This window comes from Pseudonaja textilis, chromosome Z, assembly GCF_049901715.1.
Source record: "Pseudonaja textilis isolate UNSWEBS1 chromosome Z, rPseTex1.2, whole genome shotgun sequence".
Classification (NCBI taxonomy): Eukaryota; Metazoa; Chordata; class Lepidosauria; order Squamata; family Elapidae; genus Pseudonaja; species Pseudonaja textilis.
This window is the reverse complement of record NC_142008.1, coordinates 40,437,647-40,462,515: the sequence shown is the minus strand read 5'-3', so window position 1 is coordinate 40,462,515 and position 24,869 is coordinate 40,437,647. Positions and strand designations below refer to the sequence as shown.

General features: G+C 38.1%; 1 protein-coding gene across 3 annotated transcripts in view; it reads left to right on the top strand.

The window, feature by feature from the left end:
• The first annotated feature begins 336 nt into the window (after positions 1 to 336).
• Positions 337 to 24,869, top strand: part of SCRN1 (secernin 1) — a 29,655-nt gene continuing 5,122 nt past the window's right edge. Inside the window, exons 1-7 of one of the 3 annotated variants that reach the window (XM_026708204.2) lie at positions 354 to 574; positions 8,649 to 8,808; positions 10,573 to 10,754; positions 12,362 to 12,564; positions 19,501 to 19,695; positions 21,246 to 21,411; positions 24,311 to 24,491. In XM_026708204.2, coding sequence (XP_026563989.1) covers positions 8,650 to 8,808; positions 10,573 to 10,754; positions 12,362 to 12,564; positions 19,501 to 19,695; positions 21,246 to 21,411; positions 24,311 to 24,491 — 1,086 coding nt within the window. In that variant the 5' untranslated portion in view covers positions 354 to 574; position 8,649. Of the gene's footprint in view, positions 575 to 8,648; positions 8,809 to 10,572; positions 10,755 to 12,361; positions 12,565 to 19,500; positions 19,696 to 21,245; positions 21,412 to 24,310; positions 24,492 to 24,869 lie in introns of all 3 variants that reach the window. The other 2 variants (XM_026708203.2, XM_026708205.2) reach the window with 2 other exon arrangements.

Genomic DNA, 24,869 nt, shown 5'->3' with positions numbered 1-24,869 from the left:
AACTAAAAAAAAAACTAAAAAATATGACAGGCAGTCCAGACTACAATAATCTGATACACAACAAAATCAACAAAACAAATCGGGCTTTAGACAAATCACTAACATCAACCCCAGCTTTCCCGAACCTTCCCTCCGAGGGTCCAGGAAAGAGAGAGAAATAATGCTGCCATCTCTACCTTTCCCTCCTACTTAGCAACTTGATTTGAAATGTCACTTAGAAGGGCGGTGCTTCTGCACCCTGGGCGAGCCCGATGTTTCCTAGGTACCCCCTCCGCCGCTGCGTGGCAGAGTGAGCTTTAATCCCCTCCTCCCTCTGTCGCCCGCCCTAGTCTCGCCGCCGCAGCCCCGCCGTCTGAACCCAGCGCAGGGAAGACGAGCGTCAGCTGCTGCGACAAAGGCGGCGCCGCCAAGCGATGAGGTGGCGGAGCAGTCGCTGACGTCCGTCGTCCCTCCTTCTCTCTCCTGTGCGGCTGTTAGCTGGAGCCAGCCTCTTTCCCCCTGGCGTCCGCAAAAAGAGAAGCAGCCGCCGGCGGAGGAAGATCCACTGGGAAGCGTCTCGAAGGTGGCTCGAGAGGTGAGTCTCGCCTCCTTCCTTGCCGAAAGGGGGTGGGGGAAGGATGCTCTGCGATGCCAGCTGGGCATCAAGGGCACGTCCGCTGCTGCGCATCACCTGTGAACGCTTTTAGCTCGGCTTGTCTTTCAGCCCTTCAGGCTCCGAGCGGCGGAGCGCCTTAGGATGATGTGCAGTCAGCACCAGTCTAAATCGCCTCAGGGAGTCTCGCAAGTCTTCTCTCCTCTCTTTTGCAGCCGGATCCGTGGGGAGAACAAGAAGGCTGCGATATCACAATTGCCTTTCCACTCTTCTCTTCCTTATGGATGTTTTTACTAGAAAGAAATCAGGAGGATCAGAAAGAGCTTCAGAGCTTTTAGGAGAGTGATGCCTCCACAGGAGGTGATTATTTTTGCAAGAGGATGGTCACCAGCAAAAAGTGATTTTAAAAGCTTTTGGCCAATGGTCTGTGGTCCACAGTGGGTATTTCAGTGCATTGACCCATTTGAGGTGATGTTGTAGCTCATCACCGATCAGAGCAAGTATTAGGTTGGGTTCAGGCATTGGGCTAAATAGTTTTAATTTGGCTTGGCATGTTGTCAGAACTCACCGATTTGGGTCTGAATACCGTGCTGTATGGTTTAATGGACCAACCCCCACAGTTTTTCTTAAGGTACTAAACCAGGGTCAAACAAATCATGGTTTAATGTGATCTGTATGACTATGCATGGAAATCTTTTCCTGTCACCCAAATATCAGATCACATTATGTCCCACAGTATACTGTGAGGAATATAACATTTGATTCACTGAAGCTTTACAGGCCTTTTCCAGCCTGGTCCAGCCTAGATATGTTGGAATGACAACTCCCATTATTATCCTCCAGTTTTGGTTCCATTTGGCTGAGCTTCTAATTATTGTAGTTTTTACACATCTAGAATGCACTAATTTGATAAAAAGAATAATAGCCCCCCCAACCCCCCACAAACCAATCCATCATGCTCTTTAGGGATTACTTGTAACTAGAATAAATTATATATTGTGTATAATTCACAGGAACAGTGGATATATTGAAATAAGAGATACTGTAGCCCATTTAATTATGACGTTAGATATCTAGCTGATTTTGACAGCTGATGGAACCAGAATCAGTTCATTCATCACACATAGTGTTAAATGAGTTCTATCTCTCTTTTTCATTTACAAGTATGATGTAGCTTTAAGGAGACTAAATTTGTGTAATATGACTACTGCTTAGTGTGTATGTGTGTCTAATCTGAAGGATATGGATATGTACATCATCTGGACAATTTTTACAGGACTGTCTCAGTTGGCTGCCTTTAAATAATAGTAATAATAGTGAGAGACAGATTGAAACAAGAATCTTTGCTGCAATTTGCAAACTGCTAGATGCAGTATAAAATTATGAGCAATAAAGTGCTGGCTCATGACCTGAAAAACAATGTGCTAAACAGTCTCAGAAAACACAATTGTTAAATTACCATTATGACATTAATTCAGTAATTCTTCAAAGCCAAGCTTTTGTATTTTAAGATGCAATCTTTGCTTTAGCTGCTGGTATATATAATGAATGCAAATGTAGATTAAAGATTTCAATCTTGAATATGTTATTTAATAACTGATTAGCCCCGCTAAAAGCATTTTTTCCTCAAGGTTTTTGTACTTGAATTGGGTTATGTGTCCAGAATATTGCTTATCTATATCAATGTTTATTTAAAATAATTTATTCTGTTGTGCAAGTCTTGTATATCCCTGACTGAAGGATGTCCCAATGATATTTGTAGGCAAATATTTGCAAAGCTTTTTTCTTTTGTAATATATTTGTAGCCGTGCTTTTTATTTGTATTATAGATAACATTTGATCAAGTAAATGATTGTTACAGTCATAGATCACCATGAGATCTAAGATTTTAACTGTGTTTTCCTATTTCTTCTATCTATGCAAGATCTCTGGCCATTCTTGGGTGGGGTCCTAGGTTAGTAACAAAGCACACATAAGCCCAAGTATAATCCCTGTATCAATTCCTGATCTGCAGGTACAGATTCTGGCCCTTGCTTGGGTCGTTGATCTAATCCAATATGGAAAATCCTTAATGAAGCATTGGGAGTATGGAAAGAGAAATATTGCTTTTCTAAATAGTCAAATAATAGCATTCACAGATGTCCAATAATAATGTGTAATCATATTGTGACAGATTAATAATCTTGATTCCTGATTCTCTTCTAAATCTGCTGGATTGCAGATGATAATAAATTATAATAAATAATCAAATATTTATTAAAATAATAAATATTTTGAGAGGAAAAAGAGTGTCATATGTTGCATTATTTTTGCTCATCTCAATGTCCCATTTTGAAAAAAAAATCAGTAAAAAGTCACTTGGATGTGATATTTTGATAGTGATGCTAAGAAAGCTAAGATTGGCCAAGCGTCTACAAAACTTTCAGATTTCTATTCTATGCTATTCTATGCTATTCTATTCCATTCCATCCTACTCCACCCCATCCCATCCTCCCCATTCCATTCTCTATCCCTTATTAAACTGGATTCTTGTGTATAATAGTGAATGAAGATGGGTATGCCTTTTTTTGAAATGTCATACAAAATGATGGGGTAAAGGATGGAAGAGGTTACTGCATAAATAATACATAGAAATTTTGAAATATAGAAGTACAAATCCCAAACTATGTCATTATAGACAAGGATCTCTTTATTTTTTACAGAATATTTTGATATTATTATTATCTCTTTTATTCATTAAACATGCAACTCAGTCAATGGAACATTAAAAAATGTATCAAAATATCATTTAGTGATGCTGATGGTTGATACATCCTAGGCAGGGATGGGATTCAATTTTTTTTTACAACCGGTTCTGTGGGTGTGGCTTAGGTGGTGGGCATGGCTTAGGTAGTCATGTGACTGGGTGGACATGGCTTGGTGGTCATAAGTTGTAAGTGTGAAAAACTTTTTTCAGTGCCTTTGTAACTTTGAATGGTCACTCCACACAAGCAAAGTGCCAGCAAAGGAGGAGGGAAAAACTCCAGAGTGATTCCTGAGACAGGAAATCTAGTCCTGCCCAGAATGTAATAAGGATTAACGGAGAGGCAGTTTCTGTAAGCAACACCAGAATGTTTCCTTCCTGCCTTTCTTACAGGATGATTATTATTATTACTATTATTAGATTATTAATTCTGAATAACTTTGGAATTGTTGCCCTAATGATTACATATATCACTTGACTATTTTCTGTTTTTTTGGAACACTGAAATGTAATAGATACCCATAAGATAAAGACCTTTAAAGCAAATGTTCAGTGCTTTTCAAACCATTGAAAAATATATAACTATTCAGTTATATTCAGCAACAATTCTTTTACAACCAGCTGCAGCTTTTTAAGGATACAAAGTGTTCTCTTGAAAATGTATCAAATATACAGTTCCAAAATTTCTGGACAGTGTGGGTGTGATGACCCGGGGCCTGGCACAAAGGCAATACAGTCAAATAAGCAAGGAATGCCCCTTTAATACCTCCAACTTTGCCCCCAGTATCCAGATTACCTTCGGCTGGAGAAAAAACTCTCCCAAGAACAGTCTTTCAGTGGAGGAAATTCAGTCCAAAAACAAAGTACATACAAACTGTAAATAAAACTCCACACAAACCACGCTGCAGTAATTAACTTGACAGGGCAGGAGAAGGAATTGTATACTTGAAAGCCCAACAAAACACACACAATTGGGAAGATGCCAGGAGCCCAGATAAGCCTTGACGATACCAGATAATTCACAATTTGCTCCCAACAACCTTGTTTTGCCCAGCTACCCTTTTTAAACACTTTCTTCCCAGCTGCAGCTAATGAAGGGAATCAGGGCCCTTTCCTCCCTTGTAAGCCACACAACTCATGTTGCTCCCTTCTCCATTCCTCCCTGGGTGCCCTAGGATGAAGACAGGGTGGGCCTGGATCTTCCTCTGAATTCCATCTCCCTTGGTCTACCTCTCCCCTGCTCTGCCCAGCCAGCCTTTGCCCTTCCCCAGTTTCTTCCACAGCCAACGGAGCCACACTCCCACTCCCTGTCAGCTGCTCGGCCCCCTCTGAATCAGATTCTGACAGGAGCATGACACTGGGGCATTTCCTTTTGTGTTCAGCTTCTGAGTGACATAACACTATGTCTTAGGAAATACTGTATTTGATGTGTATAAAGGCCTGACAGCCTCAAGCTGTTACTTCTTATGCTGATACTTGGAATGAATCCAGGTTAAGAATTTGTTGTTCTAAATTTAAAACTATACCAACAGTGTTGGCAAGGTGGTCTGTCTGGATGGCAGTTACTTCATCTTTTGAATGGTGAAATTTCCTGCTTCTTTAGTTTTCCCATCCATGCCTGGAAACAAATCACTTCCTTTTCTGTGAGCAGGTCTTTGAGGGAATATGGTTTTAATTTGCATGATCAAACAACTCCAACATATAAAATCCTAAAAGGACTTTAGGGGTCCTTGATACAAATCCCCTGTTCAGTGCTGGAGCTGCTTGCTCAGAGGAACATTTTAATAGTGGGCCAGTTGAGAAAACCCATTTCATGTTCTACTGTCACTTAAACTAGAAGAGAAAATTGGCATACTATAGTCAAATTCAGGGAAAAAGCACTTTATTATTTCTCTTTTCCTCTTGTGACCTGGCTAGAAGGAGAAATTGTCATAACTCTTAACAATTTCCCTCCTGGTCCCAAATATTCCAAATCAATAGGTGCTTTAAGGGAATGATGATAGCAAGTGGGACATCACTGGAAATAACCTATGAATGCAAAGAAGGGCACTGGAGTATGGAACATGGAACTACCTCATTTCATTTATGTAAAGTAGGCAAAAAAGGAAAAGTTTCATCAGAGGATTGATTAAAATAAGCCACTCATCATTTCTTCATTTCATTAATAAGACAATCCTTCCAGTGGTGGGATTCAAAATTGTTTACTATTGGTTCTGTGGACTTGGTGGGCATGGTGTGGCTTGGTGGGTGTGGCAGGGGAAGGATACTTCAGAATCCCCATTCCCTCTCCACTCCAGGGGAAGGTTATTGCAAAATCTCCATTCCCTCCCTACCCCACTAATCTGCTTTCCAGCTCCATTCTCCTGTACAGGGCAACAAAACAAGACCAGCCAATCAGCTGGGACTCGAGAGGCAGCACATAGATGGGGGTGGGGCCAGTCAGAGGTGGTACTTGCCAGTTCTCCAAACTACTCAAAATTTCTGCTACCGGTTCTCCAGAACTGGTCAGAACCTGCCGAATACCACCTCTGAATCCTTCCAATCACCTGGATACAAGGGGAAGCTGTAAAAATTCCCTGTCTATCCCCCACTTCTCTGGAATATCCCAAATCAATAAGTGTTGCAGGAAAGATGTAGGGAATATTCCTTCAAAATGCTTTTGCATATGGCTGGTTGGGATCTCTATCCACCCAAGGGTACCAAAGAATGGGTGGAAGCAAGGGAGGAGCTGTACTGGGGAGAGACAATGATATTGCCAGCAGGATCTATCCTTCTCCAGTCCAATGGAGGAAAACAAGTTTTGAACATCTGCTAAAAGGAACAATTTGTCAACTGAAATGCATAAAGCTTCAATACAGGTAGTCCTTGACTTACCACAATTCATTTAGTGACCATTCAAAATTACAATTCCACTGAAAAAAGTGACTTATCACTCTTGTTCATACTTACAACTGTTGCAGCATCCTGACAGATATGTGATCTAAATTCAGACATTTGGCAACTGACCCATATTTATGACAGTTAGAGATAACTAGTGTATCATTTAAGATAACTTAAGATAGCTAGTAGCTGGTAACTTTCTTGTATGATCGTTAAGAATATGCTGTACATTTAGTGATGAAGATATCATCCTGAGATCCTTAATGGCTTTCACAGTCTAGAGTTATAGAAATGAAAGATTGTCTTTACATGTTGCTGTTCATGCTGCTAAACCTATTCAGTTTTTCCCAATGTACTCACAGTCGGCATGAAGATGCATTTAATACCTTTCAATCAATCAATCAAATAAAAGCAGACAGATAATATATTCTAATAAAATCTACACTTTGTAAATTAATGCTTTATAACTTAGGAAAATATGTAGGTGATAAAAAGCTACCAGAGGGCAGGATGTTGGCCTTTAATCAGGAGTTTCACAGCTAAGGTGTGGCATTGATGCATATAAAGGTGAGAGAGGGAGGGTATTAGATAATGTAGGTTTTTTTTTCAGCCAGTCAGAATTGCTTCTGTGCAACTACTAAGAGTACTGCAGTTATGGGTATAGAAATTCTAGAAGACTGGTATTCTTATGATGAAGTAGGATTGGACAATTTGACAATCATACTGCATGTACCTCATAAATTAATTGGGAAACCTGTTTTGGAGTACTATGTAAAGAAGCCAGGAAACCTATAGCCATCTTTTAAAAATATATTTAACAAAGAAACACTATCCCTATCATAGTTTTATATTGGTATTTTTCCTGAAAGATAATACATAATGGAGGAGGATGCTATTTATTTTTTTCATTGAGCTTATTTATACTGTTCAATACATGCTCCTACCTGTCTGCTTTTGTTGATTTAAAAGCAAGAAAAAAATGGGGAGTGGGAGGAGTGGGATCCCCTAGAAATGGTTGCCTGAAAAACATAGGCTGTTAGATTTGAACTTTTGAAGAAATGCTAAAAAAGGTTCATGATCAGCACTGAAGGAAAGCAGGCCACCAATTCAATTAAGCTGAATTCCCCAACCTGTGACAGACAAATGGAAGCATCCTGAGCATTTTTCATGGAATCAAAGGTAATAAGTCAGAAAAAACTAGCAACCTCTATTTTTTTCAGTTCAGTGAAATTGCAAAGCCAGCCTGATTTTCCCACACTCCTTGAGGCTTTCTAGAGGCTGTTTCCTAGTGACAGTATTTGCACCCAAAGTTGATGGCTGACCCATTTGAAACAAAGGCTAATTGGCAGACAACTCCTCCATCTTCTTTTACTTGTTTGTTTCAGTGTGAACCATTACACAGTGTGGTGGCCTAATTCTAGTGCTATAAATGTATGCAAAAAGTTTATAAGTCTGGCACTTCCTTATCTTAAAATAAAACTCAACTACAAAGAAATTCTGCTTGAAAATCAGTCTTAATAAGATATTTAAAACCTATGGTAACAGCTGTACTCCAAGAATTAAGCAGGAGTTGGAGATTTGCCAGCTATCCCAGTTTCATGTAACATACCTTTTACATATCCCTGGATTTCTTGAAAGACTGTGAAAATCAGCTTTGGATTTACAGGTAGAATTTAGAGAAGGAAAAATGAAAACAAATTTTGTTCATTTCTTGCAGTAGTAGGTCCTTAATTCAGATTGAGTTTAGCACCAATCCCCATCCATTCCATTCTTGAAAACAACTTTAAATACAAACTCCATTGGGGGTTTATCTTTTCAGAGTGAGTTGATCAAGAGTAATACACTTTCATATTAATCAAAATTATATTTCAGCATACTGGATATATTAAGCATTTTGTCATAGTATTGACAAAGGCATTTGCTGAACAATTTTTTTCCATAGTGGAAAAAATAGCATTACTGTATACAGTCAATTGCCCTTGAAATTAATATACATCATACATACAAGAGCATCTTGCTGTGGACAATGAAAAAATTTCTTGTGTTGTCACTTCATTAGTTTTAAAGGAATGAGAGTTTGTTTTCTGGCCATTGTCTTGTTTCATATGACATGCATCAAAAGTGATACAGTATTTTATCTTGGAATAAATTATCAAGGCATGCATAATGACTCAAAATAATAATAAAACTGAATTGTGCCCTCAGTTTTCAAATGCTAACTCCTTTTAAAGCTAGAAAATAGTAATTAGTCTCATATCCATCCAAGCAATTATGGTTAGTGTAAGGTCATATGATGTTGTTAAAAATAAATTATTTTAAATAACAAAAAAATCCTGCACCTGAATTTCTGCAACCAGTTCTAGCTATAAGTTCTAATCCTGAAATAAGGCAAGTTCATATTTTCAATATATACTTCTAACTTTTATGTTTTAGGATGGATGTGGTACCTCCTAGTTACTGTTTTGTTGCATTTCCACCAACTACTAAAGATGGCCATGCAATAGTTGGAAAAAATTCTGCACGTCCTCGTGATGAAGTTCAGGAGGTAGTTTATTTTGCTGCTGCTACTTATGATCCAGGATGTAAAGTTGAGGTAAATAAACATATTTGAGGTTCTGGCAAAATATTTTTGAAAATCGTTGGAACACTTATAGAACATCTTAAAATATTTTTTTCTTTTGCTTCCTTCCTTCGAATTGTCTGTCCACAATTGGTTATGTTTATATAGTTAACAGAGGTTAACAGATCTTCTTTATCAAAGATCAATATTTTCACCACAACAGCGATATTCCTATTTTCCAAAGACAGATTGTAATATATTTAAATCTTCTGTTTAAATCTGCAGAAAAACACCATAAGTATTTTAGTAGCATGAATTTATATGGCTGTTGGATCCTAAGGAATGTGATTAGATAAATTCATTTGTCCCAGATGGTCAATTTTAGTACCTTTTTAAAAAGGGTATTCATAAAGATGTTTGGTTCTTTAGCATTGAGTTTATAGACTCAGCTATCCAGATTTTATTATAAATATTATAATAATGCATTCATTATTATAATACATCCACACATCAGAAATTATTACATTTATAATTCTGGATGTGTTGAGGCCATGAATGCATCTGAAATCTTTAAAAAAGATTGCAGGCATAAGTCACCTAGCTTCTCATATATAACTCTTTAAGGCTGCTTATATAGTTCATGCTGAATTGTAATAAGATAATAAATTACAGTACAATGCCTTCTCTAATCTGGTTTCACACATGATGTTCAGACAACAACTTCTAGAATTTAGTCATTGTAGCTGGCAATTTTGGACATTGTAGGTTGAGGGTTATAAATTATTTTATAATTTATAATTTATTAGGAATGTTGTGCAAACCTGAATGCTTTAGTGGTTACTAAGATAAAAATTATATATAGTCTAGTCCAAAATCTTAAATGAACATAAGCATTTTAAAATGAAGACTGAGAAATAATAAAAAGGGTGCCATGACAAACCAATTTCCTTCATCTAGATTGATTATGTTCCATCAAATCATTTTCAACAACTTATTACTCTTCCATCAGTGGTGCTAATACTAATATTTTGTGTTACGTTTTGTAATACATTTGTTTTTAAAATATTAAAAAACTGTCTTTTTCTGACTGTATGAAAACATTGTACATTCTTTTTAATTTGGGTTTGAGTATTATGTTAAACCATTTATATATTTATAAACCATATATAAAATGACTGCTTCTTACCTCTGTGGGTAGTACTTTGAATAGCCTGCCTGAGAAAGTATCTCAAATATTTAGGTTGTGCAGTGACTCAATAGATCTGTACTGTGCTTCAGACTGTAAGACCAAAAGGTCCTTTGGAGTATACACAGATACCCTTTAAACTGTGATGTCTTAAGCCAAGGCCTGTTTTATGTAAGAATTTGAAAATAGGCACTTTACATTTATACAACCACCCAAGTCATACACAGTGACACCCTACATTAGAAGTCCACAATTAAAAACTCACAATATATGTTCAAAAGTCTCCTTTTTTAATTCAGAATCTAAAACTCTGTATATCGCTATAGGATAATAATAGTTTTTGTGCAGTTAAATCTAATCTGATTCAATTGAATGCCAATTTGATCTAGTAAACTACTGGCCTGGAAATTTGGAGAAATTTGGAAATTTAGTCCTGTTTAGGCATAAAAACCATCTGGCTGACTTTGGGCCTTTCAAGGAAACACACTTCATAGGCTTGCTGTTGCAGGGAAAAAGAGGAGGAAGACGAAGCAAAATGAAAATTTGCTGCCTTGAATCACTTATAAAGTAATACAGGTCAGATAAAAAATTATCTCCTTTTTTCTGTACAGTGCACATACATTGAAATAGACCAAGTACCTAAGACAAATGCTGTTGCACTGAGCAGACCTTCCTGGCTCTGGGGGGCTGAAATGGGAGCCAATGAACATGGAGTCTTCATTGCTAATGAAGCTGTGCTAGCCAGAGAAGCAGCCTCTGAAACTGAAGCTCTCCTAGGAATGGATCTTGTGAGGTGAGAAGGTCATCTTATGAACAAGGAATTTATCATTTGGTAGGGTGATTTTGAAAATCACCTAAGACACCAGAAATAGACAGACAGACAGACAGACAGACAGGAGAGAGAGAGAGAGAGAGAGAGGCAGGCAGGCAGGCAGGCAGGGAAGGAGGGCTTTTGGTAATATTGCATCGGTCGCTCTGTTTCAAAAACAAAATACATTCACATAAAGTGTACTTATCAGGTTATATGCAAAATGTAATTCTTCAGATTTTGCAAAGTGGAACCCACAATTCAACCTTGAACTAGCAATGTTCTGTTCTATCAGTGCATTATAGTATATTAATTGTACATATATATTTTAATTCATGGGGAAAATCTAGCAGCTGAAGCTACATATTCTCCAGTCTGCTTATGGACCCTGAATATTCTTTCATTCTTTCTTTCTTTCTTTCTTTCCTTCCTTCCTTCCTTCCTTCCATCCATCCATCCTTCTTTCCTTCCTCTCCCCCCGCCACACACAGAAATTCGTTCCTTCCATTATTTTGTCCTAAATTAAAAGTAATTATATTTAACATATTGTCTCGTCCAAATTCATTATAATCCCATATTACTAATCAGACTGTTCTCGACATTTTTAAAAAGTCAGTGGCTTGTATTTCTTCCTCCTTCTCCTGTTAATTGTTCAGTAAATTATTTTATTTGTTCAAGCACTTTAACGAAACACAGGTTCTTAATGTTTATCCAACACCAAGTCCATCTAGTAGACAACAATTTGTAAAGCTATCTGAAATAGATTTGAAATTATCCAGATGCATTTTTTTAAAAGTAAACAATTTTAGGAATTTACTCTTTTCCTCTGACTGCCAATTTTCCATTGCAAATTATTATCCTCCTCTTCTTCCCTTTTCTCTTTTTCATACAGATGATCTACGGCTGATACAGTTTAGGGCTCCAGGAAATAGCCAATTTCCCCAACCTAGCACCCTCCATGTCTGTTGAGCCAGACACTGGTTGTGCTTTCTGAGAGCTTAGAAACAATACCAATATAGCTGAACAGCATCAGCATGGAGAGTATGGTACTTGAAGAATATTTGCAAAAAGACAGAAAACGTTTTTTTTTATTCCACCATTTGCTAAGGACGTCTCTTTTCAAGATGTGAGGTTAACTGTTGCATTGTTGTCATACAGTTGACTTTGCGCTGTTATACAGTACCAATAATTCCCCAGAAAACATGTGGAATCATTGTTTATTTAAACCAATGCTTTTTCAAAGCTGGCAACTAGCATGGTAGCTGAGGAATTCTGGAAATTAAAGTCCAGACATCTTCAAGTTGCCAAATTTGAAAAACACAGCTTAGACTTTATTTATTTATTTATTTATTTTATTTGTCAATTGCTTATAAGATAATAGGTATAAGTAAAAACATAGTTACGAATACATGGATACATATACGAAAAATAAAAATATATATAAAAGAAACAATAGGACAGGGACGGTAGGCACATTGGTGCGCTTATGCATGCCCCAGATAGCTACATCATTTTCTTCTTTGCTGTATGTAAATTAAAGAGAAATTCTAAGTGCTTCTGTAACTAGATAGCTTGTTTTATTCCCTTCCCAGACTTGGGCTTGAAAGAAGTTCAACTGCTAAAGAAGCCTTGGATGTCATTGTCTCGCTGCTGGAAGAATATGGTCAAGGTGGAAATTACTATGAAGATGGAAATATGTGCCATACTTTCCTATCTGCTTATCTGATAGTAGACAGAAGAGAAGCTTGGGTATTGGATACTATTGGAAAATATTGGGCAGCAGAGAGAATTACAGGTCTGCTTTTAATTTTTATCCCTATCCATTATTTATAAGAAAATATTATAAAATGTGCCTTTCCAATGTGACACTGTATAAATTCAGATTTTATTTCTTGTATGTACTTATATTTTTGTATCACCAGCCAACTGAAGTTCTCCAGACAGTTTACAAAAAAGAAGTTAGAAACCTTCAAATTTGAAAGTCAAAAAATAAAACAAGATGGACCTGAGTTCCGGAAGAACTTTAGAGTAAAATGACTGGTACAAGCATCTTCAAATCATTTCTGAAAATTAATCATTTAGAACTCTTAAAGAATGAAAAGAATCTTTCTCTGACTTTGACAAGACTACACTACAGTATATACATTAGACTAAGTAAAATTAGCTATGACAGTGTGAGTTGAGCCACAGAAGTGATCTTATTTTCTTTGCTGAAGAAACATTTACTTGATTGTCTGTGTAAAGCAATTTGAGTGGCACATGACCATTACTGGCTATTTTATGGGAAATGAATTTGCTTAGTTTTTCCATAGTGTTACTAGGCCAAAGTACTACCAGGCTGCCCAGTTATGGGCTGCACAGACCCTTATCAGAAGTTCAAGATCTTCATCTCATGAAAACATACTCCAGGGTAGTGACTTTGATACTCACTCTGTGGGCAATTCTGTGGCACTTACTGAAATAAGAGAGTGGCTAAGCCTTCAGAAAGATTACTTTAGCTGCCTTCAGTAGGCAATCCTATATCAATGCACAGTGTTGGAAGACTTGAAGCATGGATACAGAGGAGGTGGATGGACTGTTTGCTTTGTACTTATTGACCAAAATTCTTTGATAACATTCTAGAGTAATTGAATTATCCCTGTGCTGTCCAGACAGTTTAGAGTTAATGGGATTTGGAATAGTTAATTAGGAATTGTGAGCTGTCCCCTTAAGGGAATGAATCATGGTAAATGTAGTTAAGGCATCCTGGGAAATGTAGTCCATGTCATGTGGTCACATCTGTAATCCGGATTGGTCACTAAATTGACCCTTGTTGGGTTGGGGGAGGCTCTCTCACTTTTGCCTGAATCCACCATACCATGCAGTCGCTTCAATCATCATGGGGTTGAGACTTTTATTATCTTTCTACACCACAATTCAGATATGCAAAGGATTGGACATTAAGAAGAACCTCGTCATAAATGTGAGTTGATAGGATGCCTGATGAACCAATAAAAAATACTTTGTATGGATGGTTTGTGGAGTTACCCTCTCTGCTTTATGCCATCCAGACATTAATAAGCAGAACAGTAGAAAGATAATTATTCTTGATTCCTGGAAAAAGTTAAAAGATGGATTTAAAAAATCGGGAATCCTGAAGCCCTGAGATCTGCAATATTGAAGCCAGGAGTAAATGTGCATGCTATCCTTTTGTACTTTGGTTCTCTCTCCCTCAAACCTCTCATTGTGGCCAGGAAGGGACAAATTCTCCCCCCATTTCTCTTCAGCGAGAGAAGTGCTGTGTCTCAAGTTACAGCTCCTAACTCAGAAAGAACCAATTTGCAAAACAAAGGGAGGAGCCAGGTATGACCCATGTACCCATATCTTCCCTCAGTTACTACCTACAAACTCCTTTCAAATGCAGATAAAGAGTCAAAAAGTAATCTCTTCTTGTGTTTTACAAAGAAAGCTAAATCTGCTCTGCTCATTCTAATTGAAAAGCTTAGCATTTCTTAAGTTTTATGCTCCAGCTCAGAGGCAATAAGAAAAGCCTCTCCAGCTATTTTTACAACCATTCTGGCCATTTTACTGGGGTCATAATTCATTAGTTGAAGGACCGTCTTCAAAGCAAAGAAGCTCATTCCCCCACTCCCAAGACACAAAGCTAATTCAAGCAGCTATATGAACAAAGGAGCAATTTCTTTTTTGTTTAAAAAACCTAAGAGTTTCTCCATCTTTACTAAAAAAAATTCAACTGTATAACACTGCATGAACCCTTTTTTTTTGTTTTATGAATTTCTCTTTCAGCGAGTAAGCAATAAATTCCTTTGGGGCTCACCCCCCCCACCCCACCCCGACTTAAGCAACGCAGTCCACAGCACCATCTGGTGGTCTAGGAGAAATTTCCCAGAGAATTCAAAGACTTGTCTGCCCATTTTTATAAGAACTTGTTTACAAATTTTTTATAAAATCTAAAGGGAGTTTCCCAAATTTAACCAGTGTTTAACCAATGCAAATTCCTTTTTTTAAATTATTGTGGCAACATTAAGCAACTTAATGCAAGGTTCCAGTACTACCTGCAGCCTACTCTGTGCTTAGCAATAGTGTCTTCCAGACCCAGCAAGCAACACTAACAGGGAAACCTGCATTTTGCTCTCACGTCTTCAGACTCAGCAACAATGCCTCCTATTGTGCCCATTTGTGTAGCAAGCAACACTAACAGGCAACTCTGCATTTTGCTCTCACATCTTCAGACTCAGCAACAACTCCTCCTATAGCGCCCACTTGTGTTGCAAGCATGCACCGCACTCTAAAAGCAGCCATATTGTGTAGCGCCACCTACGTGCTCAAGTACTAAATCTAGCAGACACTCCTGCTTTCTGCTACCTGCGCATAGCGCCCTTAGCAAAATAAAGGAAAACTACTAAATTTTCCAAAATTCACCCTTGCCAATTTGAAGCATGGCAACTTCTTCAGCCATGATAGATGTCCCCGAAGTATCAGAGGACTTGAACACTCCACCCACCCTAGATGTAAACGTAGAGCCCGGTTCCCTAAACCCAGAGGCAGCTGGACCTCACGAAGCCTACAACCTCAGAAAGAATAAGAAGCTTACTGAACCCATGGAAGAACACTTGAGGGACGATTGGGAGAGGCAATATCGCCACTACACAGACTCATGGTTGGAGCTAGAGGAGATTTGTGATGCCCCAAAACACAAGCTGCCCCCTCGAGAGAATCTGCACATTGCTAGATGACCTAGATGCCCTTCTCACACAGTGGAAACAGCGAAGCTAAACTCAAGTTCATCCAGTCAAGACTGGGTGACCCAAAACTCCAAGCACACATCCAACACTTCGAGGAATTTCACAAAGGACGCAAAGACTGCATTGAGGAAAGCAAAAAAGCCCTGCAGGCAGCGCTTCTCGATGTGCTTCAAAAGGAACAAGGAGCAAGGAGAGGGCCACATCCAAAATAGGTCTTCAATCACAAGCAGCCTCCTCCCACCATTCTAAGAAAGCCTCCTCCCTCCATCCCAAACTGGCTAGATTGCAAGCAGGTTCCAGTGTCTCACGCCAATTCTCTGCTGCTGGGTCTCACCATCCCTCCAGAGCATTCTCCCATCGCAGTGGCACATCTAAGGCCTCCAAAGCAGCAAGTTATGCTGACCGGGCTGCAGAAGCTGAAGTAGAAGCTGCTGTAGCAGACACAGATCTACGCGCCACAGGAGGTAACACAGCGGAAGGTGGTAGTAGCAGTTCAACAGGCAGAAATAGCGGCTCAACAGGCAGAAATAGCGTCCAGACAACAGGCAGAAATGGCCAAAGCCCAGGCCAGCTGTTAAACCTCTGACTTCCACCTCCTTTATATTCAGTAACCAAAGCTCCTTATACTAAAGGAGCTTCTTTAATAAAATGTTAATGACTATCCAGATTCTGCCACACTTTGAACATTGATACCACTAGGAGCTTTGTTATGGTAACTAATTTAATTTATATTGATTTTAATGAGCTGTTCAGAATTTCATAGATCCAGATATAAACATGCTTGGAAGAGACTCACTCACATTCTGCCTGCCATCTTCTGGCCAATGCTCCTGGCAAATTGATGCTCAAGGAAAAAAGTAATCAGTATGACTAGCTCACTTCTCCAGGAATGCAAACGGGCTCGAGTCTGATTACTTCTAGTGATCAGTGGAATCTCTCTATCACACAAGTATTCTAGAATATCCCAGCCTGGGATATCTTTTAATTAACAGACTCTTCCCAACTTTTTCTGGTACTAATTGAACTTGTTGAATGGGCAAGTCATGTCTGCTCAAGACCATAGAGAACTGTTTCCAGTTGGAATAGAGAATTCTGAACTTCAAGGGCAATTGTACCCCAAAGTGTAGTTTAAGCAGAATAGGTATTAAGAGATTTAATCAGAGGATTCTGGAATAAGGGGAGGGATGGCCAAAATGCAGAAAAAGCTAAGAAGCGAAAATCCTATGATCAAAGATTTTCCTTTTTATCAGGTCATTGTGCATGTTTAAAAATGAGAGCACTTCAATCATGTAGTCATTTTAAACCACCTCTTCCCATAAGACACTCCTGGATTTAAATAATGGATAACCAATATACACTGCTCGAAAAAATAAAGGGAACACAAAAATAAGACATCATAGATCTGAATGAATGAAATATTCTTATTAAATACTTTGTTCATTACATAGTTGAATGTGCTGACAACAAAATCACACAAAAATTATCCATGGAAATCAAATTTAGCAACCCATGGAGGTCTGGATTTGGAGTTACATTCAAAATTAAAGTGGAAAAAAACACTACAGGCTGATCCAACTCTGATGTAATGTCCTTAAAACAAGTCAGAATGAGGCTCAGTAATGTGTGTGGCCCCCACGTGCCTGTATGACTTCCCTACAATGCCTGGGCATGCTCCTGATGAGGTGGCAGATGGTCTCTTGAGGGATCTCCTCCCATACCTGAACTAAAGCATCCCCCAACTCCTGGACAGTTTGTGGTGCAACGTGGCATTGGTGGATGGAGTGAGGCATGATGTCCCAGATGTGTTCAATTGGATTCAGGTCTGGGGAATGGGTGGGCCAGTCCATAGCATCAATGCCTTTGTCTTGCAGGAACTGCTGACACACTCCAGCCACATGAGGTCTAGCATTGTCTTGCATTAGGAGGAACCCAGGGCCAAGCACACCAGCATATGGTCTCACAAGGGGTCTGAGGATCACATCTCGGTATCTAATGGCAGTCAGGCTACCTCTGGCAAGCATATGGAGGGCTGTGTGGACCCCTAAAGAAATGCCACCCCACACCATTACTGACCCACTGCCAAACCGGTCATGCTGAAGGATGTTGCAGGCAGCAGAACGTTCTCCATGGCGTCTCCAGACCCTGTCATGCATGTCACATGTTCTCAGTGTGAACCTGCTTTCATCTGTGAAGAGCACAGGGCGCCAGTGGCGAATTTGCCAATCTTGGTGTTCTCTGGCAAATGCCAAATGTCCTGCATAGTGTTGGGCTGTAAGCACAACCCCCACCTGTGGATGTCGGGCCCTCATACCACTCTTGTGGAATCTGTTTCTGACCGTTTGAGCGGCCACATGCACATTTGTGGCCCGCTGGAGGTCAAGAGCAGTGCTCTTCCTGTCCCTCCTTGCACAAAGGCGGAGGTAGCGGTCCTGATGCTGGCTTGTTGCCCTCTTATGGCCTCCTCCACATCTCCTGATGTACTGGACTGTCTCCTGGTAGCACCTTCATGCTCTGGACACTACACTGACACAGCAAACCTTTTTGCCACAGCTCGCACTGATGTGCCATCCTGGATGAACTGCACTACCCAAGCCACTTGTGTGGGTTGTAAACTCCATCTCATGCTACCGCTAGAGTGAAAGCACCACCAGCATTCAAAAGTGACCAAACCATCAGCCAGAAAGCATAGGAACTAAGAAGTGGTCTGTGGTCACCACCTGTAGAACCACTCCTTTATTGGGGATGTCTTGCTAACTGTCTATGCTTTCCACCTGTTGTCTATTCCATTTGCACAACAGCATGTGAAATTGATTGTCAATCAATGTTGCTACCTAAGTGGACAGTTTGATTTCACAGAAGTGTGATTGACTTAGAATTACATTGTGTTGTTTAAGTGTTCCCTTTATTTTTTTGAGCAGTGTATAATGAGGCAAATGACTGTTTTCTTCACACACCATATACCACACACCTATCATCCTAACTGTCTGGTGTTTCCCTGCCAGCCTAAATGTTTTCCCCTACCTCACCCTAATGTATTTTTTTGACCACAGCCATAGGCAGTTTACTTCTCTCATCCCCCAATGTTACTGCTTTCCATTTTTCAGTTTTGCCATTTGCAGTAGGAACTGTTCTTGAAGTTCTTACCAGTTCTTCTTCTGGCTTATTCTGTTCATTTTCTCTCTCTCTCTTATTCTCATTCACCCTTTTTGCTTCCTTCTTAGGTAAACCAGACAAAAAAATACAACTAGATGAGCTAAAGCTACTTTATTATAACACTACACTGCATTAACAGAATCTGACAGTATAAACTTCCCATCACCATTTTAACCAGTTGATCAGTTAGGGTGGGCCCTTCCTAAGTTCTTTCTCTGACCCTTAAGTGGCTATCTTCTTTTCCCTTTCTTCTCTTATCTTGCTAGGCAGCATCTCTTTCCCTCATCCATAAATTAGTTTCCCTGTTCTCTATCTTAAGATTAAATCTTTTTAACCAGAAAGGGTGAGGCAAAATAAACTTCATTTAGCCTTAACTAGACAAGCTTCTTTTCTTCCATCTTGAAGCTAGGATTAAACTTTCATTCTTTCTAACCAAACAAGGGAGGTTTGAGGCCAGTCTCCTATCTTTACAAGCTGTCAAGCATGTTTTATTATAGAAGCAAGTATGTTGATTATTTTTCTGAATGGGATGTATATATTTGGTATATCTACATACTTGTAAATCAGTCTAGCCACTCTGTGCATCCGATATTTTTGCTACCTTCCTTAAATGTGACAGACACTTGAGTGAACTTTGCCATTTATTATAAAAGCAGCAAAGGTGAGAAAGAATCAGTTCGTCACTGCTTTGCAAAATTCAGTGGAGCAGCCCTTCTAAATCTGTTATAACATTAGCACTTAGCTAATAGGATTTTATTGAATGCAAAATGGATCTCACTTTAGTTTTTTTTAATGTCATATTTTATTTAGATGATTTATTCTTGTTTCTATAGACGGAGTGAAGTGTATTTGCAACTGTCTAACCTTAACTACAAAAATTGATGCAGAACACCCTGAGCTTAGAAGTTATGCAGAAAGTAAAGGATGGTGGAGCACAGATAAGGAGTTCAATTTTGCTGAAGTATTTTCCCAAGCTGATGATTGTTCAAATTGTTGTTTGGGGAAGGAGACCATAAAAAAGCAAGAAGGCAAGTAACTTTGTTGCCCAAAGTCTGATTCAAACAGTACAAGTTTAGAGCAGGAGTGCAATTTGACCATTTATTACTACTAGTGGCATTTTTTTTAGAAAGAATAAATTAGATAATGTATGCATAAAAGGGCACAAGAGAAACTTGGAACAGAAAATTCAAGGTCCTATCCAGGTAGTGATCTTATGCAAGGAGCTTACCCTTCAACTGCCTTTGCATAGGAGAGACTTGAACAATTCCTCAGAAAATTTAGAAATAATCATTATTGTGTTGACCAGTTGATTAAATAGAAAATGATAGAAAAATCTATATTCATTGAATTTGAATTTGTAGATGCACATTTGAAAGCACAGACCATCTATTTGATGTTTGTTAGATCCACAATATCCTGCAATGTTAAGGAATATATTATATTGTTTGGCAGCCAATGACACATATATCCTGAAAAATTCCCAAAATCACTGCAGGAGTTTCCAAGTACCAGAGGTGGGAATCGTGCTCATCTGGTGGTGAAGGTTGCAAATTCATCCTGCAGAGAAGGATGAATTCCAATTGTCTAAAAAGAGGAATTGATAAAACCACATCACATTCCATTTTGCATCTATTTTGTTGCCCTTGCCCTTTTTGAATTTTAATAATAATTCCATTTAACATTACCCTTAATATTAGGCTACAATGTTCAAAGTGATATTTGAAAGAGTAAGTTATATAAGATCTGGTGCACCAGCATTTGCAAGCTAAGGGTCTTACTTGGGGGCTTATAAACTATATTAGGGGCCAGAAAAAAAATGATGTCATATTGAAGGTTGATTGCAACGGGGGATTGTACAAAATCTGGGAGGTTGCTTAGGTTAGGCACACATACAAAAGGGATTGGAAAAATCTTTACAAATTGCAATTCCTTTACAAGCATATGCACGAAAGAAGATCTCTTTGACACCCTGCCTCTTTCCTTGCATATATTATTGCAAGTTATTGCAATTTTTATTTTTGATATTTTTGATATCCTCTGTGGACCCTGCTGGATCTTTCCCTTTGTCTTTTGGCAATAGATAGAAAATAACCATATTGCATTGTGTATGGATAGTTTTGAAGCAAACAATTTCATATACATATTAATATATACATACACATACGCATACATACATATATATAGTATTATATATATATATAATTATTTTTAAAAGGAAGATAAAAACTAATACTAATATAAAAAAAGAAAAGAAAATCAAAGTGCAGCTTAAAAGTTCAAGAAAGGAAAAAAAAGAAAATATTACAAAGAAATGGTTTCCAATCTTTTTTATAGCAGTTAAAAGTATTCTGTATTCAAGTATTCTGTGGTCATATTACCTGTTATTCTATGTTTGCAATTTTTCTTTCATTGATCTGTCTTATTTAATCATCATACATTCATTTTTCTCCTATTTTACTCAAAAAGCCTCATACAGGCTGTTACCTCCCAGATGCACTGGCAAAGAAGGAAGTAGTTTTTTCTTCCTGAAATGATCATGCCCTGTTAACTTCCAAATTTCCATTTTTTTTTATTTCAGGCAACATCACTGTGGAAACTATGATTAGCCTATTACGTAACAAGACTGAGGGCATCTCTGTGGATTCAGACTCTTTTCTTACAACAGCAAGCATGGTGTCTATTTTACCTCAGAATCCAACTTCCCCATGCATTCATTTTTTCACTGGCACACCAGATCCATCCAAGTATGTTAGACGTACCAGCATTGTTTTAATAGTCTCAAGAATTAATTACTAATTTTACATCTTGGATGAGTAAAATTTTTTTTTTCCAAATCACTAGCCTTATTTTTGCAGCTGCTACCTTAAATCTAATTGAGTAAAGGCAGCTTTGTAAAGATGAAAAAAAAGATAGATTAGTTAAGTGTTAATCAATCCTGGCAACTTTAAGATGTATGTTGCTTTCTTTTTAAAAGATATTATTTATGTTGGGCTCATATATCTAAGATGTATGCATATTAATTAATTATTTTTTTAACCATAATTCTTCGTTCTGCACTGCATTGGAACTTCATTTTTAAATTCACTTTTCTGATACTGTGGGATTGTTTCAGAAAATATACACACATCTATTAAATTATGCTGTACTTTTGCTCCGAAGCCTAAAGATGGTTCAGAGCAGGGCACTATCGGAGCCTCCTTAACTGAAGTATGCATCCTTCTGGGATTCAGAAGCAACTACTATGTTAAGCTGAAGAAAAGACCTCATTCTTTAAAAAGTTCTAACCTTATTAGATGTAAAATAAATGGTGTAAATAGTTACTCCTGTGCTTTGGATACAAAATGCTGGATATTCTCATATTTATAGAGAAATATATAAAGCTACCATTGTTTTTTGAATGTATAAAACTAATGAAAGAGAATGGAGAGAATAAGCTTTAGCTGAAATAATCTTTTCAGTATATTGGTAAGTTTTCATTGGAGCTATATCAATATTGTTTATGTTTAATTTAGCCATGTCAGCATTTCCTGCATTTTTATCTTTTCTTTCTGTGAATACAACTGTTGGATTTTTCTTGTTATTTTCAAGGCAAAAATTTATAGCTGCTGTACTGACCGAAGTTGATGATAACATCAACAATCTCCATAAAGTATTTGAAATTTTTTTGCAAATCCTACTGGATCACTGCTCTTCCATAAAGCAGATATATATATATATAATCCTTTTATCATGTGCATTTTGACATGATAGAACTGCTGAATTTGATTATAAAAAAACACATTTCTGAGTAGAAACAGAAATACAACGGGGTGGGATTCAAATTTTTAACAACCGGTTCTGTGGGCGTGGCTTAGGTGGTGGGCATGGCTTGGTGGTCATGTAACTGGGTGGACATGGCTTGGTGGTCATGTTATTGGCTGGGTGTGGCCAATCAATATTACTCACATTGAAGCATGCATCTCCTCGCCTAGCATCTCATAACTGTGGAGATGCTGCAAAAGTTGTAAGTGTGAAAAATGGTCATGAGTCACTTTTTTCAGTGCCATTGTAACTTTGAATGGTCACTCCACACAAGCAAAGTACCAGCAAAGGGGGGGAAAAAACCTCCAGAGATGTTACTGTGACAGGGAGTCTAGTCCTGCCAAGAATGTAATAAGGGTTAACGGAGAGGCAGTTTCTGTAAGCAACACCAGAATGTTTCCTTCCTGCCTTCCTTACAGGATTAGGCCAGTAATTTCTTCTAACAACCAGTTCTCCAAACTGCTTAGAATGTTAACAACCAGTTCTAGTGAATACGTGTGAACTGGTAGAATCCCACCCCTGAAATACACACACACGCATATTGATCATAATTTAGAAAAGACCCAGAGGAAAAGGAAATGAGGGAATAGGCAAATTAAATTGTGCTTTTTGGGAAAAAGTTGTACGCTAAAGACAGGTGAACATGTATATAAAGGTATAATGCGACAGAGTGATGAATTTGATTCACTGAGTGATGGCTCAGTGTTTAAAGACGCTGTGTTTGTCAGTCGAAAAGTTGTCAGCCTGGGTTTGAGTTCCAAGCACTCCCATAAACTTGCCCCAATTCCTGCCCAGCTAGCAGTTGGAAAGCAGGCAAAGAGCAATAGCACTTAGACTTACATACCACTTTATAGTACTTTACAGCCCTCTCAAAGTGGTTTACAGAGTCAGCTATTGCCCCTAACAATTTGGATCCTCATTTTATTCATCTCTGAAGGATGGAAGGCTGAGTCAACCTTGAGCCTGGTGGGATTTGATCTGCCAAATTGCAGTGGGAGTAGCTTGCAGTACTGCACTCTAACCACTGTGCCACCAAGGCTCCATGCAAGTAGATAAATGGGAACTGCTTCAGTGGGAAGGTTACTGCATTTCATACTTCGTGCTGGCCGCATGATAATGGAAAGATCTCTCAGATAACGCAGGTTCCTTTGGCTGAGAATCAGAGATGGTTCACCACCTCCTTGAATCAGTCATGATTGGACAAGGAAAACCTTTAACCTTTATAATCAAGGAATATCCAGCATTGTAGTTTGTCCATTACCTGCAAACCTTTTGTATTTAAGACATTTAAAAAATTATTTTAACTGGACATGATATTAAAATTTATTTTTAGATGTAATAGAAATTCGAACAAAAAGCTTTGTGAATTCCAGATATTAGTTCTAATCACAGGATGTTTCAAGGGAAGAAGGATTCAGATGCCACAAAAGGATGCTGCAGACAATTCCTAGAAACAGTAGTGTCTATTCCAGTTGATATGAACACCACCATACAGAAAATTGCAATATGAAAGCCTATATAACTTGAAGGGATATTTTATATAGCATAAAGTGGCCGTTAATTTGAGCAGAATGGTGTGATAACACAAACCAATTAAAAGAGTGATCAGTGGCAATTAAAAAATGTCCTAACATGATTATTTACATTTTAGTATAATTATTAGCATAAGTAAATACAGTTTGTTGAATGTGTTGCATATATTTACCCTATTCTTTAATGCAATTGGTATGTTCAGATTTATTTTGGGTAGGTTGTTTATATTTGTAGGAAAATAAACTGCTAGGTGACAATGTAATCTGTAGCTATAATTACTTAGTTGGTCATTCATGTAACCTTTTTCAGGTCCATATTTAAACCTTTTATCTTTGTGGATGGTGTGAAAACAGTACCTAAAGTTCAATCACCCATTTTTGGTAGTGAAGATCCCGCGAAAAAAATTCCTCGGTTTCAAGAGAAACCTGATCGCAGACATGAACTATACAAGGTGCACCAGCAGGCTCGATTAGTCTTAGACAGTGATGAGGTAAGGCTTTCAATTGGATTTTAGAATATTAATTATTATTATTAAACTGATTTATTGTATTGTTCAGTACTCCAGGCTTGTATCTTTAAAACAGTTCTCTTATACTTGTATAAAATATATTAAGGTTGTTCCCCCTTTATTTCTGATTGCTTCTTTGCATACTTACGGTACAGCTTAATTCTATATTATACATGTTGATGTTTTTGTAATCAGGAGGCATACCGTGTAATGGGAGAAAAGTAACTTTCCACACGTAGTTAGAAACTGAATATTATTTGCTATAATTGCTGTTTTCTTATACTTAACAATATTACCTTCAATTGCATTTTTCCAATGTGCATGTCCGATATAGCACTGCACTCATTTATATTTACTTGT